This window comes from Pinus tabuliformis, chromosome X, assembly GCF_031772625.1.
Source record: "Pinus tabuliformis cultivar Carrire ecotype Pingquan chromosome X, CPIR1, whole genome shotgun sequence".
Taxonomy (NCBI): Eukaryota; Viridiplantae; Streptophyta; class Pinopsida; order Pinales; family Pinaceae; genus Pinus; species Pinus tabuliformis.
Genome location: NC_142308.1, coordinates 99175522 through 99196390, shown reverse-complemented (window position 1 = coordinate 99196390; position 20869 = coordinate 99175522). Strand labels below are relative to the sequence as shown.

General features: G+C 36.7%; 2 protein-coding genes across 2 annotated transcripts; one reads left to right on the top strand and one right to left on the bottom strand.

Moving 5' to 3' along the window:
* Positions 1–2971: 2971 nt before the first annotated feature.
* LOC149138592 (uncharacterized) lies at positions 2972–3564 on the top strand. Its single transcript, XM_089450408.1, has 2 exons — positions 2972–3226; positions 3385–3564. The coding sequence occupies exons 1-2, from the start codon at positions 2972–2974 to the stop codon at positions 3562–3564; spliced, it is 435 nt and encodes a 144-aa protein (XP_089306534.1).
* Positions 3565–17910: 14346 nt separating this feature from the next.
* On the bottom strand, positions 17911–19454 carry LOC149138591 (hydroxycinnamoyltransferase-like). Its single transcript, XM_089450407.1, has 2 exons — positions 19017–19454; positions 17911–18942 (listed from the first exon to the last, which is right to left on the bottom strand). Exons 1-2 carry the CDS (start codon positions 19452–19454, stop codon positions 17911–17913), a joined length of 1470 nt encoding a protein of 489 aa, XP_089306533.1.
* Positions 19455–20869: the final 1415 nt, after the last annotated feature.

Here is a 20869-nt window from a genome sequence, read left to right as displayed (position 1 = left end):
CATAACTGTTACTGAATAGCCAGCAAAACCACCACTACAATGTTGGGGATGTGGAGAGGCACATTATTACAAAAACTGCCCACAGAAAGCTCAGAATGAGCAAATTTCTAACATGAAAGAAGCTTATACAGTAGGGGATATCGCAAGGAGCATGCCCAAGATTAATGCGGCGTTGGACGATCATTAGGCAGAATATCAGCCCACTATGATTGAATGCGAAGGTATGATTGCTGGCCAATATGTTTCTATTTTATTTGATCTAGGCACTAGCCTGAGTTATATTAGTCCTAAGGTGGTAGAAATATGTCAACTGCAAAGCAGTAAATACAAATAGTCATGGCTAGTTCAACTAGCTACTGGTACCAAAAGAAAGGTGTCGGCCAAAACATAAAATTGTCCTATAATAGTTTCAGGACAGCCTATCCAAGTCAATCTGAATATTCTTCCCCTAGGCTCATATGATGTATTAATAGGGATGGACTGGATAGAAGGTAGCTGGTCCTTGGTAGATTGCAAAGAAGGAAATTCAAGGAATTAAGAAGAATGTCAAGCTGCGCCCTATCACAGCCAATCAACTTGGAAGGTGTATAAGAAAAGGGTGCTACATTTATGATGTTCAGGTAGGGTATAGCAATGATAAAAATAAAATTACCTCTTTAGAGAATATTCCTATAATCCAGGATTTCTTAGACGTATTTCCTGAATCTATTCCAGGATTGCCACCAAGGTGAGACATTGATTTTACAATTGAATTAATGCCCGGAGCAACCCCTGTTTCGAAAACCCCTTATCGTATGAGTGTTCCAGAATTGACTGAACTTAAAATGCAGCTGCAGGAGCTGTTAGATAAAGGATACATACGCCTAAGTGTGTCTCCTTGGGGTGCCCCAGTATTATTTGTACATAAGAAGGCCAGAACCCTACGATTATGCATTGACTATCGTCAGCTAAATAAGCTGACCATAAAGAACAAATACCCGCTACCTCGCATCAATGACTTATTTGACCAAGTACAGGGAGCTAGCATGTTCTCGAAAATTGACTTAAGGTCCGGGTACCATCAAATCAGAATAAAGGATGAAGACATCTGTAAAACCGCATTCCGAACTCGTTACAGACATTACGAGTTCATGGTACTACCTTTTGGCCTTACCAATGCACCAGCCACGTTCATGAGCCTAATGCATGGTATTTTCCAGCCCTTTCTGGATAATTTTGTATTGATTTTCATCGATGATATACTAATATACTCTAAAAATCAAGTGGAACACAAACAACACTTGAGAACGGTACTGCAAATTTTGCGAGAAAATCAGCTGTATGCAAAGTTTAGCAAATGCGATTTTTACAAAGATCAAATTCAATACCTAGGCCATGTTATATCAGCAGAAGGGATAGCAGTGGATCTAGAGAAAATCAAAACTATCATGGAATGGATTGCACCGAAAAACGTGGCTGAAATAAGATCTTTCTTAGGCTTGGTAGGGTATTACAGCCGATTTATAAAGGACTTTTCAAAAATTTCCTTCTCAATGACTTCACTTTAGAAAAAGGGACAAGCTTTCCACTGGACAACAAAATGCCAATAAAGGTTTGAGGAGCCAAAACATCTTGTCACAACCGCTCAGGTATTAAAGGTAGCAGATCTGGAAAAATCCTTTGTAGTATGTACGAATGTAAGTAAAGAAGTCGTCGGTGGAGTATTAACTCAGGAAGAAAAAGTCATTGCTTATGAGTCACAAAAACTGAAAGATTATGAACAACGTTTCATTGCCTATGATTTGGAGTTGACCGCAGTAGTGCATGCACTAAAGATGTGGCAAAAATACCTTCTAGGAAAGAAATTTTTGTTGTTAATTGACCATAGCAGTTTCACAAATTTCTTTAATCAATCTAATCTAAATGCATGCCAGGCTAGACGGACAACATTCCTAAGTGAATTTGATTTTGACTTAAAACACATCAAGGGAAAAGAAAATCGAGTAGCTAATTCTTTAAGAAGAAAATTACATTGCATCTATGAAGTACATTTCAGTCATGCACAATCTAACCTACCAGGAGTTATCCGAGAAGCTTCCCTCAAGGATCCAGAATATGCATTTTTATGGCAGCAAGCTTCAGAAGCCCAAGTAAGAGGGAAGCAATGTGAGTATGCAATCAATTCTGATAACATGTTAACATTTAGAAATCGAATCTACATTCCTAACCAAATTTCTGTGAAGCAGATGTTACTGGATGAGTTTCATAGGAAACCTTATGTTGCCCACCCAAGACACCAAAAATTGTATTCTACCATTAAGAAAAGTTATTTCTGACCCAGTTTACGAAAATATGTGGTTGAATATTTATCTAAGTGCTTAGAGTGCCAATTGGTGAAAGCAGAACATCAGCATCCTGTGGGTTTATTGCAACCACTACCCATTCTGGAATGGAAATGGGATACCATAGCTCTAGACTTTATTATGGGGTTACCTCGTACCAGAAAGCAACATGACTCAGTCATGGTAGTTGTAGACAAACTGAGCAAGACTGCTCATTTCATCCCTATAAATCCACTTACAAAACAATGGAGACTGCAGACATATTTATGAGAGAAATCTTTCGTCTACATGGAATACCCCGAGTTGTGATCTTTGATAGGGATGTAATATTTACATATGATTTCTGGAAAACTCTCTTTTCAGGACTGGGGACCCAAATCCATTTTAGTACTACTTATCATCCGTAGACAGATGGTCAAACAGAGCGAGTAAATCAAGTTCTGGAGGATATGTTGCGCATGTTTGTAATGCAACAACCACAGAAATGGGAAGATTATCTCCACTTGGTGGAATTCGCCTACAACAATGGGCATCACGAATATTTGGGTATGAGTCCCTTCGAGGTACTTTATGGGAGAAAGTGTCGGGTACCCACGGATTGGAATAGTCCGAAAAATAAATTAGCATTGGGTCCCGACATGCTAGCAGAAATGGAGGCTACCGTTAAGAAAGTTCGCGAGAACTTAAAGGTAGCACAAGATAGGCAAAAAGTGTATGAAGACAGGAAGAGAACCCATAAAGAATTCCAGCTAGGTGATCATGTGTACCTAAAGGTGAAACCTCGGAAGAGCACCTTGCAGTGGAAAGGTTGTGCAAAATTGGCACCACGGTATTGTGGGCCTTTCCAAATTTTAGAACGGATTGGGCCTGTGGCATATAAACTAGCACTGCCAGGCCACATCCGAGTACACAACATCTTTCATGTGTCATTGTTAAAAAAGTATATTTATGACCCTCGACATATTATTAACTAGGAGAGTATTCAGGTAATGATAAATAGGAAGCAATATGATTAAAAGATTAATGTTTTGAAATGTTCTGACAACATAATATGAATATGCAGGTAGAACCCGAGGGAGAATTTCTAGCAGAGCCTCTTCGTATCCTCGATCGGAGAGAAACCACCTTGCAGAGGCGAGCCATCATCCAAGTTAAAGTGCAGTGGAAGCACTTTGGCCCGGATGAGGCTACCTGGGAAGAAGAGGAGGCCATGCGAAAAGCTTATCCTGCACTATTTGCGTAGAGAAAGAACACCAAGGACGGTGTTCCTCTCGAGGGGAGGGAGCTGTAACATACAACAAGACTTCATGAGTTGTTCTTTTTACCAAGTTTAATTTCATTTATGTTATTTAACTGTTAAAACTATTGGGCTTAAAATAATCAGAACAAATACTGTTAACTATTATTTAAAAGAACTTGGACCAAAGAGTTAAAAGAATCAAAATAGAAAAGCTAAACCAAATTCTGAGTACAGTTACAACTACTCTTTCAGTTTTTGTTTTTTTCCTTAAAGGGTAAAGAGGGCAGAACCTTGGGGGGGTTGGAAAGCAGAGGACTGTGCTATATTCTTCCTTGAGTTGGAAAATATGACCAGTGGAAAAGAAAGTTGAGGGAACAAGCTGTGGGGTACGGGACTTGAGGTTTGATAGACTCCTAGTGCCCAAGGTACCCAGCTATTCCATTTTGGCAAAAGTGGAAGGGCTCGGAGGGGGAACTTGGACATAATTGCCAGTTCCAAGGCTGGGTGGAGAGATCTTCCGATTATTTAACATATACATAACAAAATACAGATAAGTGATACTATCATGATAATTATTATCATTAGATCAGTTGAATGTTTATTGCGAACTGAAATAATGTGTTTATAATGAATGATCTACATAATGTAGGTAGGTATTTTGGAAATGATTTAGTATAAATTACGAATTACAATAATTACTAGTTTCTGGGTAGAATAGTAGAGCAAGGAGACAATGCATGTTTCCCAAAAGATATTGATACACATCCCGGGGATGGTATAACTGTCAGTTAACAATCAATGTTTAGCTAATGAGAAAAATAGCATTATAGATGAATGTCGACTTAATCTAGAAATACATAAGTATATGAACTACAAAACCAATGCTTATGAGCTTTCTGCTAAAAATAAATAATTAAATGATATAAGGTAAACATATCATGCCGCAGCACATAGTTCTAAATATCAGAGCTATATCATACATAGGAATATCATTAACTAAAGAAAGAATTTAACTCAGCAAACTATTTCATATATTTCCAGTGGAATATATGATTTCTTTACAGACTCTTCATATACCTAGGGTTTGTAGCCACGAACGAGTTCGTAAAGAACCCATCCACAACCATGTACCCTGGTTTCTTAAATTAAACCATGAACACTTGTTACACTAAACATATATCTATATATATATATATATATATATATATATATATATATATATATATATATATATATATATATATATACATGCAAACAACATTTCAAACAAAGAGAAATAGAGTGACATAACTGATATAACAACTGAAGGAAAAATCATGAAAAATCATGTATCGCATATACCCTCGATAATCAACCAAAATCCCCAAAGCTCAGTCGCTATTCGTACAACATTGGGGGTTTACATAGACAACACCTCAAAGATCATGAAAATTTCTAGCATAATTACACTCTGCCGAATTCAGTTCAAACGAAGAGTATTATAGTGAACTCGGGAGGCTTGTCTCCAAGATTTTTGAGCATCGGAATAAAATCTTAAATCAAAATAAATAATTTGTCTTTTTAGGTCCGATAGATCATTATTTGGTCTCAGTGGACGTTAACAACCATCATCATCATCATCATTTTACAACAAAAATTACAATCACGATTTGTAATGGTTCAACACAGAATATCAGTGGATAATTTAATATAGTATAGATAGCATGAACAAAGTAAACCCAACAGATAAAATTAAGATCAGACCCTTCTCGGTCTCGTCCAAACAGTCAAATAGCAAGGAATTAATTACATAAGGAATTGACTTCATAGTCTACGAGTCCTATCGACCTCGCGGCATAAAACTACAACTATTTGTAAATAAACCCTAATTCATAGAAATCCAGAGGATTAAAATTCCTAAATGGCTTCAAACAACCAGTAAGGGCCATGAAAGTAAGCTCCAACGTGTACCAAATGCAGAGTTGTGAGTAAGCTTCGTGAATAGGCCAATATATTGAACCGATAGCCCCTTTCGGTTTAAAAATGCGTCATACCTGCAACAACATAGGCAAATGTTATGACCTGGATAATAAATTAACCTCAGGAACGTTATTTAACATAGAAGAGAGGCTTAACTCTTACCTAAGTTTTGCAAGCCATGCGCAGGGGTCTCACATCTGCATGAAATAGAAATTTGGGGTTAGAGATGCCTGGAGTAGTAGCAAGCTTGTAAAAACCGAATGTATCGACAACCTAAATAAAAAATAGCATGAATAATCATTACCTAGTTCGTGTTGAGGAAACCAACCACCACATAATCCAGAAGTTGGAGAGTCGAGCGCCCCACCTGACCAGCATGAAAATGCATTAACACCTTGCATCGAGACAACCTTCAACTCATACTGAAAGCGATTCAAGACCCACACCATTTCTGTAGAGAATGAAGGCTTAGAGTTACCTCTCCGTGGTTTGCCACAAGGCATGGAGATTGGACTATGAAAACCACAGTGAAACTAGGAGCATGTGAGAAGGAGAGCGTTAAGAATCTCCACCACGAAAATGCAAATGAGCAGGAATGCCGGTGGAAACCCAAGTGTTAGGTAGATGGATGATCCCAAAGCGAATACCACTGTTGGATGGTGCAATCCAAATCAATGGGCAGGAGAACTAACACTTGTCACAGCCAAAGCGATGAGTGGGGTTATGGCCATGTGCATTAATGTCCGAGAATAGTTGATAGGAAGTCGCGTACAGAAAGCCATAAATTTCAAGGCAAGGTGTAACCCAGTCACCTTGTGAAGGATCGCACAGATCTCGTGGGTTGGTAAAAACCTCTGTGGTTTCAGTACCCCAAATCTGTGAGTCAGACATGACTTTATTTTATATCATATGTGGCAATTAATTATTAAACCATGGATACACAATGACCAGCAAGGTTTGATGCGGGAATATTACATTAATGTATATAAAAATGTATCTAGGTTAGAGTTGAATTTTTTTTTTATGTGTGTCGTTTTGTCGTATTATATGGTTGTGTGTTACAGACCAACAGTGAAATCGATTTCACGGTGAACAATGTAAATGTAAAAATTTGTATGACGATATTGAACTTGCGAACAAATGCAATATCAAGAAGGAAGTGAGAAAGAGAGGTTGATTATTTGGATTAATTTGGATAACGTGTTTTGAATTATTCCAGAAATCACTGATCATTTAAATTTATAAAGAGAGGTTGATTATTTGGATTTTTTTGGATAATTTGTTTTGAATTATTTTAGAAAGTATTAATCATTTAAATTTATTTTTGAAATGTTAAGTTTTATTGCACATAAATTTTATGCATTAATAAATTTCTAACTAAACCATTATTAAGTAGTTTTAGAATAAATTTCAAAATTATAATTAATCTACTTGATCCATTCCCAATAAAATAACTGTGAAAATCCAACATAAAATAAATATTAATCATCAATTTTCTACCAACTCAAAGTAAGGATTATATATGGCCGAGCCTATTGTCCGCTTTTCATGCATAACATGAAAATATTTAAGGATAATGTTCTCATTGTGAGAAGTGAATCAAACTTTGCTAGAATATGAGGCTTTATTTTACAGCACGGTCACCACAAACTTGTTTGAACCCGTTCTTGTTTAGCTTCCTCTACTAAGATTCATTCTGCACAGATTTATTTTTGCGACACGGTTCCTTTTATATTGTTTTCAGACCATTTTTCATATTATTTAGAAGCCTTTGTTGGCATTCCTATGATTTTTCTTAGGCTATCTGTTTTTCCTAGTGTATACAGTCACTTTGATTATCAAGTATACAGTGGTACCAAATTGATCAATTCTAGTCAAATTCGAATACATTAACTAATTTCAGTGCATTTTGTACGTAAAAGGTTAAGGATCCACAACTGCAAAAGGAACCAAAAAGAAAAATCTTTTTATATGCATCCCCGAAAGGAAACGGATTGCAAGAGATGATTAGGTCAAGATTATACAAATTCAAGTCAACCGCTCACTTTGTTGGGTATTCAGATGACTAGATTCTACAATTAGCATAAGTTTAGATAATAATGTTAGATCTAAACATACATAACACACAACGGATTTATACTCAGAGACTTAGATGGCAATAGCAGAGAATAATTCACAGAGACAAACAAATGGAGAAACAACAAGATTACTCAGTCAGAAACAACAGAATAGATAAAACAATCACTGGAGAACAGAAATCACTTTGCATTACATAACATGCTTGGGCCTTCACTTGCTTTCCTTGGCCAGAGAAATTACAAATTTATAGAGGCAGAAGAAGGATCTAGAATCCTGTATGTGATTCAGATGGATATCTAGAATGATCTAGAAACTAATGGCGATGTAGAAAGATCTAGAATCCTGGAGATCTAGAAAGATTTGATCCAGAAGGATCTAGAATCCTGCGTGAATTTCGCTTCACACTTAACATTCTCCCACTTGAAGCCAAATAACAGTGATCAAGTCACACCGAGTCCTACCATGCCTCTACATAACTCATGTTTATTTTGTGGTAGAATCTTAGTGAGCATATCAGTAGGGTTCCTATCAGTATGGATCTTTTCCAAGGATAACTGTTCTTCCTCCAACACATGCCGGATCCAATGGTACCTTAAGTCAATGTGCTTGGTTTTTGAATGAAAAAATGGTTTTTTCGCTAAGTGAATGGCACTCTGACTATCACAATATAACACATACTTGTCCTACTTTATTCCTATCTCTCCTAGGAATCGCTGCATCCACAACATCTCTTTACAAGCTTCTGTTGCAACTATGTACTCTGCTTCCGTTGTAGAGAGGGCTACTATTCTTTGTAGCCTTGACACCCAAGATATTGCTACACCTGCAAATGTATACAAATAACTTGTAGTGGACTTTCTGGTATCCATATCTCTAGCTATATTTGCATTTGTAAATCCTTCAAGCATAGTCTCATCATGACTAGAACATAAACAATAATGACTAGTACCCTTGAGATACCTCAAAATCCATTTTACTGCTTGCCAATGTTTTTTGCCTGGATTAGCAAGGAACCTACTCACTACTCCCACTGAATATGCAATTTATGGTCATGTGCATACCATGGCATACATAAAACTGCCAACTGCTGAAGCATACGGAATCTTGCTGATCACTTCTTTCTCATTGTCATCACTAGGACATAATTCGGTACTCAGCTTGAAGTGGGCTGCAAGGGGTGTACCAACTGGCTTGTCATCCTTCATATTAAACCTGTCAAGCACCTTCTTGATATATTTTTCTTGTGACAACCACAACCTTTTGTTTTTCTTGTCACGCATAATCTGCATGCCCAATATCTGTTGTGCTGATCCGAAATCCTTCATTGCAAATTTGCTACCCAAATCTTTCTTCAACCTATTGATCTTATTCTTATCATGCCCAACAATCAACATGTCATCCACATATAACAATAATATGATATACTTTCCTTGATCATATCTCTTGATATAGACACAATGGTCAGCTTCCAACCTCTGAAAACCATGTTCCAGCATGAATGAATCAAATTCCTTGTACCATTGTCAAGGTGCCTATTTCAACCCATAGAGACTCTTCTTCAACCTACAAACAAGGCCTTCTTTTCCTTTTTCTATGAAGCCTTCTGGCTGCTCTATATAATTTTCTTCCTCCAATTCACCATGAAGGAAAGTTGTTTTTACATCTTACTGTTCACATTCTAGGTCTAAAGCAGCAACTAGACCAAGAATGACTCTAATGGATGACATTTTAACAACAGGTGAGAAAATTTCAATGAAGTCAATACCTTCTTTTTGGGAAAAACCTTTCACCACCAGTCTTGCTTTATACCTCTCCTTCTTTTTGGCACCTTCATGCTTAATCCTGTACACCCATTTGTTTTGTAGGGCCTTTCTTCCTTTTGTGAGGTTTACCAACTCCCAAGTTTTATTTTCCTACAAAGAGTACATTTCTTCTTCCATTGCTTTCTTCCATTCTTTACTGTGCTCAACTTTACAAGCTTCTTGAAAACAATTAGGCTCACCTTCATCAGTCAACAAAATATAGTTTGAAGGAGGATACCTTTGTGAAGGCTTATGAGGCCTAGAAGATCTACAAACCAACTGTGGTGGTGCATTATCAGGTTGGATCTCCTGTAAAGGTTCCTGCAAGATTCCTTCTTATTGTTCATCATTTTCCACTTGTTGTTCTTCATTCTCCTAAATTTGCTATTCATTTTCTTGTATAGGTGGTATGTTTTCCTGCTCCTCTTCAAACCTGTCAATAACCGTCTTGACCTCCAGCTCACCTACAGTCCTCTTGAACATTTCTAATTCATTAAATATAATAGCCCTGCTTCTAATAATTTTATGTTTGACTGGATACCATAGACGATAACCAAAATCTTCATCTGCATATCCCAAAAATATGCATTTCATGGATTTATCATTTAGCATAGTTCTATTTTCTTTGGGAGTATGTACGAATGCTTCACATCCAAAGATTTTCAAGTGAGAATAATTCAAATTCTTACCAGTCCAAACTTCTTCAAGGATACCACCATCCAAGGCTGTAGTTGGAGATCTATTTATGAGGTAGCAAGTGGTCTTGACTGCTTCAACCCAAAAATTCTTCTCGAAACTGGAATTTGACAACATACTTCGCACCTTTTCCATAATTGTGCGATTCATCCTTTCTGTGATACCATTTTGTTAAGGAGTACTAGGCACAGTCTTCTCATGCTTTATGCCAAACCTGTTACAATATTCCTTAAATGCATTTGAGCAATATTCTCCACCATTATCTATTCTTAAACACTTCAGCAATTTGTTAGTCTCTCTTTCAACAACAACATGGAATTTTTGAAATATTCCAAATACTTTACTTATATTTTTCATAGGATATGCCCAAACCTTCCTGGATGCATCATCTATAAATGTTACAAAATATGATGCTCCTCCCAATGATTCGATGTTAACAGACCCAAACACATATGAGTGTACTAATTCTAACACATTTTTCTTTCTGTCATGGCCACCTCTAAGGAATGAAACTCGTCTTTGTCTACCATATATACAATGCTCACAAAGATCAAGATTGTAGGATTTCAAACTTGGCAATAAATTTTTATCAACAAGGATTTTTAAGCCCTTCTCGCTCATGTGACCCAAACGCTTATGCCACAGATTTGTTGAATTTCCTTCTTTTGTGACAACTGCCAAATCTGATTTTCCTATCAGTGTCTTCATTGTGTATAATGTTCCTTTCTTGGGTCCTTGGCCATGACCAATGCACCTTTGCTAATTTTCCAACCTCCTTTTCCAAAGCTTGTCGAATAGCCTTCATCATCCAGTCGTCCCATAGAGATTAAACTCATGCGCATTTTTGGTACATGCCTGACCTGTTTCAACAATATATCTTGTCCATCTTTCATCTTGATCTTGACATCTCCCACTCCAACAATATCGCAAAAATGATTATTCCCCAAATGCACTCTACCATAATCACCAGGATTATATGAAACAAAACTATCTTTGCATGGGGTTACATGGTGAGATGCCCCAGAGTCAAGGATCTAATCAAAGCGACTGCTAGATGTATATACACATGCATCCTCTACTGAAACACTAAACAACACATCACCATATGTGGCTACAACAGTAGTCTCACTTCATTTGTGCTGGATGATTTGTGATTTGAACAAGAAGGTCTCTGATCCTTTTGGCCTTTCATCCAAAATCGACATTCTTTCTTCATGTGCCCAGGTTTGCCACAATGAAAGTAGATGATTCTGCCTCTCCTTGATTTTGATCGGCCTCTCAATCTTGATCGCCCTTGCCGGCCTCGATCCATTCTCCTACCACGATCAGCTAGAGCTAGAGCCTCTTCTTCCTGGTTTTCCGCAATTGGCTTGCGTCGCAGTTCCTCATTCATTAAACTACTGATGACATCATCAAACTTTAGGTTCCCTGTAGTTTTGAAGTGCTCATAGCTACAATTAAATTTTCCCAGCTGTCTGGCATAGAACACATTAGCAAAATAGCTCTTATTTGATCATCTAAAATGATTTTAACAGAGGCAAGCTTATTAGTAATAATATTAAATGCATTCAAGTGCTCAGCAACTGAAGCACCCTCCTTCATTTTGAGATTATAAAGCTTATTCATCAAGATCACTTTGTTTGATGCCGTGTTCTTCTCATATAGATCATGGAGCTTCTTCCATAATCCTTCAACCGTCTTTTCTCCACACACATTTAAATAAACATTCTTTGCTAAATATTGGTGGATTGTTGCAATCACCTTTCTATCTATCTTATTCCACTCTTCATTTGTCATCGATGAGGGTTTCTTTGTTGTGCCCTCAATCAGCAAATATTGATCCTTTAAAATCAGTATATCCTCCATCTGTGATTTCCACAGGGCCAAATTAGCCCTGCTCAACTTCTCCATATTTGTAGTTGTTGTCTCTGTTATCACTCAGGTTGTTCCCTTTGACTCCTAAGGGAATACGGCGAGGTAACCTCAAACCAATCTTTGGACTGCAGGCCCTAGCCTACCTGCAGTCAGAGAGGGCTCTCTCTTTAGGATTTAGCTTTGTTGATGATGATTTTAGGCTAGATATGATGCACATGGGTTTTGTTTGAGTTTGGTGGGATGGTTGATCTATTCAAGCAGAGTTGGCATACAAAGTGTAAGATGTTCAAACCATTGGGCATGGAGTCAATGAATGTGAACTGAAGGGTGCATTTTCCTTGGCAGAAGAGGGGAATATGGAGCAGGATAGGTACGCATAGCACAATGATTAAATGCTAGAACAAGGATGAAATGGAGGCTAGGGGATGAGAGGCAATTAAGGATCTCTCATCCAGCCAAAGAGGGAAAGTGGATGAAGACTATATAGGAGCAATGAAGGATTCCTAAATAGCATTCAGAAATGAGAAATAGCTTAAACATGATCAATTAAGTATGCATATTTATCACTAATTCAGAGGAAAACATATAAAAGTTACAAGAATTGAGCACAAAGGGCATGAAAGCCAACTCTGAACTATTCCTTCTTCCTGCAACTTAGATTATGATATACAAATGATACAGATACATATAAACTGATAAACATAGGGAGGAAAGACTTATTGAACCATGAGCAAGCACATGAATTCCACATCAAGCTCTTCAGCCATTGAAAGCACAACCAGCCAGTTCAGATGCAAATATTCCAACAATCTTTGATTACAGAAGTTCTTAAGCTTATAGCGCAAGTCTGGAATGAGAAATACAACCAACCAACCCTTTACACTATCCAGAGGGTGGTATAAATAGAGAAAATATATACAAAATATCTACAACAGCAGATCTGGAGCAATAACTCTGATCAACCTAACTTATCTTGAAATAAATGCATGAAATAACTATCTAAGTGCTGCGGTGGGGCAGCTGCCTCAAAAATGAGTCAATATGGTCCTTTGGAGCTCTGCGCTGGCATCTGTGCAATAACTGTGCCTTGAATATTGAAGTGTTGCTCTCATGTGTCTTCATACACTGCTTTCTGCAATATGTGGGCTTTATCCTTTTATCAGCACCTCTCAAGCGGTTCTACTGCTGCAAAGTGGCTTTAATGCTCATAAATGTGATTTCGCGGGCTTTGATGGATCTGAGCTGCTTTATTGACTTTGATGGGGGCCTCTTTAATGTTCTGCTGCTTCGGGCTACTGATATTTTGATCTGATACTCTTTGCCGCTTCCTCTAATACACTTTGACACTGAATCGGGCCACTTTTTCTCTATGATATTCTTTAACTATCTAATCGCCCCTTTATCTGCCAATTTAATGCAAAATAACTGCTGCAAGTGCTTTCTGTGGCCTTTGGGATGCCATCGGCGCTTGGCCGATCCAAAATGGTGTTTAAACTGATAAATCACTGGGCGGGCGCGGGCGTCGCATGTAAAACCTTTGAAAACGGCCCTTTTCACAAAATAGGCGGAAATACCTTTAAAACATGAATTTTATTGAAAAATTGGCGCTGGAGGCAAACTGTTCACCGGATTAAATCCTGGTCGTTGGATCCGGCGCAGGCCGATCCAATGGCTGGAGCTAAATCGCAATATCGGCGTCAGGGCAGACCGGGTGGCGGCCACATAAAACCTCCGAAATGCGCGGACCCGAAATCCTCCATAAACCCACTTTTTATTGATATCGGGTCCAGCCCATCGGCGAAACTCTTATCGGCTGAACAAACATAAGACCCCCGAAACCATCGGACCCGAAATGCTTTTATAGGCCCTCTTTATTTTATTTCGGCTCCGGAATATCGGAGCACTCCCATTTCACTGTACAAAGGGCTCCTTTCGGACCCGAAACTTTTATATGTCATGCCTTATTATTATTTCGGCTCCGACAATATATGGGGCAATGCGATAGAAAATGGGCCGTTGATCTCTGGGCCTCAATGGGCGGTTGAGATTAACTCGACGTTTTGCGTCGGAGGAGACCATGGGGCGCGGCTTCATTTTTGTTGCAATCGCTGAAATGGGGGTTGCGACTTAATACGGGCCATCGGATCTGAGGCTTGATCGGACGTCCGCGATATGTATAATGCGATAAAGGGGAGATATGATAAGGGGGGGCCTCCGATAGCGATATCGCATCGGAGGAGAGGGGAATGGTGTTATATATATATGCAGCCACCACTGTTACCACCTCCGACAGCGATATCGCGTCGGAGGGAGGGGATTCGGATCGGAGGAGGGTTTTTATTATACAAAGGGGCTTTTTATGATCGGAGGAAGGGTTTAGGCCTATAAAAAGGGGTTCGTGCCTTGGGAAAGGTAAAACAAGGCCCAAAGATGGATTTTATACATTTGGAGGGGGATTTATGCTTAGGAATGAGTCCTAAAGCATTTGGAAGGTGGTTAAGGAGGAAAAAGAGGGTTCTTGCCAAGTTTCAGATAAACTTAGAAATTCCCAAGGGATACTTATGGTTATATTTCAACCAGGGGAGGGGATATGTATATGGGGGAGTTATTAACATTGTTATAGTAAGGGGAGGGGAGATAGATAGGGAGTTACATATTAAAGTTAGTAGTTAACATGATAATGATAAGAAAAAGCGCTAAGTATGAGATCTTAGGCTATTAAGGGGGGAAAATGAATCATAGAGGAAGTATGGACATTCCTTGAGTAAAGCAGATTTTTACCAAGGCAACTGATATAAAAATGATGAGACTAAGAGATATCAAGCAGATCTTGACCTCTTTAGGGGAAGTTAGTGAGTGATTGGGGAAAGAGGAAAAAGGGGAATTAGACATGTCTCGCTTGAAGTCCTCCAACTGAAAAAATGCCTCAAACCAAAAATGAATTGCTTACCAAAAATTGGAACACAACAGTGGCATTTAGACTAGCACACTTTCATGGACAGTTCTTTTGCCATCTGTAGCAAATATGGAGCATTGCAGCATGCATTGTACGACATATTTGGCATGTAGAAATGTCGATCATGAAAGATGATTAACCTGCTGCAGCAGGAGGCTAACAATCTCCATTTTCAATCAAATTCACGCCCCAAAACAAAAAAACTCCACTTAAAAATAAAACTTTAATTATTACTTTTAAAAATTTAGTAATAATGACCTTCCTCCTTTTAGAATACCCTTTTCAAAGTTGCTGCTCCTTTTAAAATATACTTTTCAAAATTCCAACATATAATTATATATGTTTCATAATAAATATAAAAACATATATAATGTTTTAACCTTTTCACATTTCACACATACATATGTTGGTGTGAGAAAAAATTTGACGTATACGTGCAAGCTTGATGTAAAAAAAACTTACGAACACCACGTTTCAACTCCAATCTCCACGGATCTCCACTTTTCAAACTCCAGCGACACATTTCAACATAGGTCCACTACCTTGTTTTTCTTGCAGCAACTGTCTTTTAGTTCCAGCGTTCCTCGGCTATTTACTAGACAGATCCTTCAACAGCTCCAGGGGTAACAACCAACGTTTTAACGAACGTTGCCAGAGTAAGGCGATGGCACTAAGCGGCTTGCACAATGGATATTCGACCCTAGCTTTGATACCAGTTGTTAGATCAGAGCATACATAACAAACAGTGGATTTATACTTTAGACGGAAATAACAGAGAATAATTCACAGAGACAGACAAATGGAGAAACAACAAGATTACTTAGTCAGAAATAGCGGAATAGATAAAACAATCACTGGAGAATAGAAATCACTTTGCATTACATAACAGGCTTGGGCCTTCGCTTGCTTTGCTTGGCAAAAGTAATTACAAATTTATAGAGACAGAAGAAGGATCTAGAAGCCTATATGTGATTCAGATGGAGATATGGAATGATCTAGAAACTAATGGCAGTGTAGAAAGATCTAGAATCTCGGAGATCTAAAAAAAATTGATCTAGAAGGATCTAGATTTGGCTTCACACTTAACAATAATTGTTGAAACCATAAATAAGTAAAAGATTGCTTTCCAACATGCATCGAACTCTAAAATTAAAATTTTGAGTATTTTAATGGTTTATTGATTTGGTTTTTTTTATTTTTTTTAAATCAATTTTGTTTCAAATTTAATAAGAATGTGTAAAATTTGTAGGTTTGAATTAACACTATACATTTTAAAGTGCTAATCCATTTAATTCACAAAACAAAGATGCTAATTCATTTAATTCACAAAAAAAATTATAATCTAACAATTTATTAATACAACGAAAAAGTGAATCACTTTATTTAAAGCAAACATAAAATAGTATAATAATACTTTAAATATGGTTATTATTATTATAATATATATATATATATATATATATATATATATATATATAAAATTTATTCCAGGAATATGGTTAATATTTTATATATAAATTTTCAACCAACAATATTTTTTGATATACAATTTTATTCAGTGAATATTGTTAATATTTTATATATAAATTTTCATGAAACCATATTTTATATATAAAATTTCATTCCATGAATATTATTAATATTTTATATATAAAATTCCATTTCAGAACTAAAAGTTGATATTTCACTTCCGTAATTAATTTGTAACCTGTAATTTTTTATATGGATTCAAATTTATTGTCCTTAGATTGGAACATTGGCTTAGGTTCTCAAAATTTAAAATCATGTATCGTATGTGGGTTTAAACTTATTTTTTTATTTTTCTTTTAGTTGGTGTGTGAGTGCAATTGTATTTATAGTGTTAAAATAGATAATATGATTTTAATAATAATTAATTATATAAATTAAAAATATTTTTTTATATTATAATAAAAATATTTTAATAAATTTTCAATTGATAAAATTTAGAAACTTTAATATTATATTTGATATAAATTTCAAAATTTAATTGTATGGAAATAATATGAGAAAGATTTTCAAACTTTCAATGCTAATCCATTGTTTCTGCAATTCGAAAAGAAGCTCCTTAAATGCAAAAGTATCTCCTCTCATAGATTTACAAGACTATACCTCTAAGAGATTATTCTTTAAATGACACCATTTTGACCTCCATAATGATATATGAATATTTGTAAATATGAATATTTCACATGATTTGATTTAAGCGTCCTTGACCCAAAAGAATCTGTTGAATATCATATTTGACATGATTTTGATTTAACTGTCCAAGACAAGTTCTTAAGGCCCAAAAGAATTTCCTTCAATAAAGACAAAATTATGCTTCAAAGAGAATCTCATTTGGTTTTAAATAACATCATTGCTATATTGGTATATATTCAAGTAGCTTTAAGTTTAATTTTTAGAATGTTTTGGGGTTTATTTTTACGTTTAATTTGTCCAGAATTTGATAGGGATTTATTGAAATCACAAATTTGAGAGGTGAACTTTTCACAATCCAAAAGTTTTTGAGGCTGCTGAATCCATATAAGTAATCAAAAATCTGTTTAAACAACACATATCAAAATTTTCCCACAATTTGTTTTCGCCATATTCTATATAGAAATGCATTTTTTTTCCCCAAAAAGTCATCGTTAATATATAGTAATCAAAAACCTGTTTAAATAACACAAATCAAAATTTGCCCACAATTTGTTTTAGCCATATTCTATAAAAAAATGCAGAATTTTTTTTCCTAAAAGTCACCTTTAATAATAAAAAACCAGTTTAAACAACACAAATCAAAATTTACCCACAATTTATAAAAAAATGCTTTTATTTTTTTTCAAAAAATCACCCATATATTATATATATACTCCCATCGTTTTGCACACAACATTAAAACTTAAAACTTGAACGTCGCAGTAAAATTATTCTATTACCTAGTATCGTTTTGCATAAAACATTAAAACTTGTAAAATTATTCTATAACCTAGAAGTCAGGGCCAGAGAATGAGCTCTGACCATGAGAATGCGTTTTAGGGTTTCCATATGAGGGCGGGGAAGCTGAGTGTAGAGATCGATACTCCTTCCGCCATCGTCTCTTCCGGCCAACAGAAACATCCCACCAATCACGTCTATGCTTGCAGGTTGCACATTCAGCGGCTTTCCCCATCCATGGTCCATATCATAAACAGGAAATTTTGGAGAGTGTAATACTTTTACAGAGCAGCCACTGTCAAGAGAATTGAAGTTGCCAAGGTCGCGAGATTCAATCCACTCAATAAAATTGTTGAGCTGCGCTTCTCTTTTGCAGGCATTGATTACCTCTTGAATGACACCAGCAGCAAAGCAAATATCTTGCTCCAATAGCTGCTTGGCATTAGTCTGGGCCGCGCCCGGGCATAAGCAGTTTCCAAAATACGTTGGTGGTAAAGGCGGCATTAACTGGTCTCTGCAGTCTGCAAACAGCTGGAAATGAACGGGCTGGTTCTCTGGGACATTGCGAGCTTCAATGACGCATTTCCAAAAATGTGCCGCAACGGCTACAAATGAACTTGAAGCCTGAGCTCTTTCCTTCAGATTTCGAATCATTTTTTTGCTAAAATGAAAAGCTGAGATTTCCAGTTCTGTTTCATCTTTCATGGATTTCTCAGTACTATTATCCTCGGTCTTCTTCACTGCAATGTCACCGGTGCTTAAATTGATTAATTCCTTCCGCTCAACCGGACGTTCCGCAGTCATGGGCATTAAATCGTCCTGCAGAAACTTCAAAACCTTGGCTCTCTTGACCCTATCGGTGACACTGTCTTCGCCTCTGAATGAAATCTTGGGTATCGCCTGATTCTTTTTGTCGCGCTTGAATACTGTTCTCATATGCTCGGGCTTCTTGGAAATAGGAAGTCCTCTGCTGCATTCAGCCCAGCATTTCATGAAATACCAAAAGGAATTAGCGTCTGCAATCACGTGATGAACAGTCGTTCCAATGCAAATTCCACCTCCCAAGAAAGCCGTGACCTACAATAACTGAAGCATGTCATTAATTAGCCCTAATTGTAGCAATAGAGAAGCATCTGGTAATTTTCCAATACCTGAATCGAGAGGAGCGGTGCGGCATAGCTGTTTTCATGCGTCCGGGCAAGCTCCTTGAAGAAACTTTTGTGCTTGAATTCATTTTTCTCCACATCCTCGAAAGGCATATCAATGGTTGATTCAACGAATTCCACTCCCTCATCGTTGCAGTCAACTTTGGGCCGACCCGATTCTCCTCCCTTGATGTCCAACCGACCTGCAAATGGATAGAAGTCCACTAGAACTGCAGACAGGCTCCTTTTCAGCGTCTCAACTATCTTACGAAACTCCTCCTGCAGACTTTCTGTTTTATAAAAGAGAAGAAACTGAGCGTTGTTAAAGTTAATCCAACGAAGGTCGAGATTGGAGAGGAACATCCGATGCCTTACGGTAGGGGTGACCGGTACAACCATTGAAACAGTCTGCGACAATTCTATCTTAATTTGGTCTTGTGCCATTGCTGCTCGATGCAGAAGCTTAGTAGAGACTTGTAAGATCTCACAAACCCTATCTACTCTTTCATCCTAAAGAAAACATCCCGATTCTCCAAACTCTGAACCTCTCTTGCAGAATGCCCTGAAACAATAAATATTTAGTACGTCTTTGTGTTGGTGGATTTGCATAATATTCAATCTCTTTCCAATGTTTCCATTGAAATCTACGAAAGTTAGAACATCGAAATTTGCAAATGTTAATCGATCGAGTTTTACGCTAGGTTATCCACTTATTATATTACTCGAGTCTAGAAAAACAAAAATCTATCAACTGTTCTAGTAGTGAAAACAGATCAATGGCCCTGATACCCACTTGACGAAAATCGATTCTCAACAACCAATTCTGAGCTCCGTCAAATCTTGACCCTCAAAATTCGATCTCTGAACCTGTATGTCAGGAGCCCACAAAACTTGCTCTGTCTGGCATTTTGTGCAGCAATGGAGTTGGTAACGGTTTAGGCGCTGCCGAACAGCGTAGGACGCCCATTCTTTTATTGCCACGTCAAATCTTAATTTATCGGCGTGGGTGCTTCCATCGTCCCTTTGTTCCAGCCTTCCAGCCCGCAACAATAATTACGGTCAGGTTAATTCGACTTAAAGGAGAGCCAAAAAAGGCAAGATTTTTATTAGTCAATTAAGAATTAAATTTCAAGTTTAAGATTTTGCTATATATTATCATGATCTTTTGGTATTATCTTTTCAGTAAAAAAGACCGTTAGAAAATTAAGATTCCAAGATTTTTATCACTCAATTAAAAATTGAATCTCAAACTTGAAAAACACAAGTATATATTTTTACCATATATTATCATAATTTAACATTATTTATTATCTTATAATCAATTTGGATAAAAAAAACACTAAATTACAAAACAAAAACCAATAACATAAAATACTAAAAACCCAAAACTATTTTTACTCTACTTAACATTAAAATATCATTCTTTCATTTGGAACTCTGCCAACCCAATGGTGGGGTCCATCCCGAATCTCATTTGCTGTCGTGTTAAACCAACGAGTAAGTTCTGCCCCAGACCTGCGGGTTTTTAAAAATTAAAAATTTTAGGACCCCATAAAAAAATTAGTTAAGGATTCCCACAATCATTTAGAAAAAACAACAATATTTAGAAAAGAAATGGTGTTCTCGTCACATTGATAAACCATTTAGAATAAGATACATAAACTTTTATATAATTATTATCAATTATATATATATAATTATTTATATTATATATAATAATTATTTAATAATATAATTATTTTATTTGTTAAATTTATATATAATTATATTTTATCTAAAATTAATTATAATATTATTAAAATAAATTGAAAATAAAATAGGAGGTGGTCCTGGTGGTGGTTAACGTCTACTGAGACCAA

Bases quoted from the DNA above. Each gene is read 5' to 3' on its own strand.
- LOC149138592 (XM_089450408.1), top strand. From the start codon at position 2,972: ATGGAGGCTACCGTTAAGAAAGTTCGCGAGAACTTAAAGGTAGCACAA. The intron at 3,227-3,384 runs GTACACAACATC...ATGAATATGCAG, and splicing joins CACTGCCAGGCCACATCCGA to GTAGAACCCGAGGGAGAATT.
- LOC149138591 (XM_089450407.1), bottom strand. From the start codon at position 19,454: ATGGCACAAGACCAAATTAAGATAGAATTGTCGCAGACTGTTTCAATG. The intron at 18,943-19,016 runs GTATTGGAAAAT...CAGTTATTGTAG, and splicing joins CACCGCTCCTCTCGATTCAG to GTCACGGCTTTCTTGGGAGG.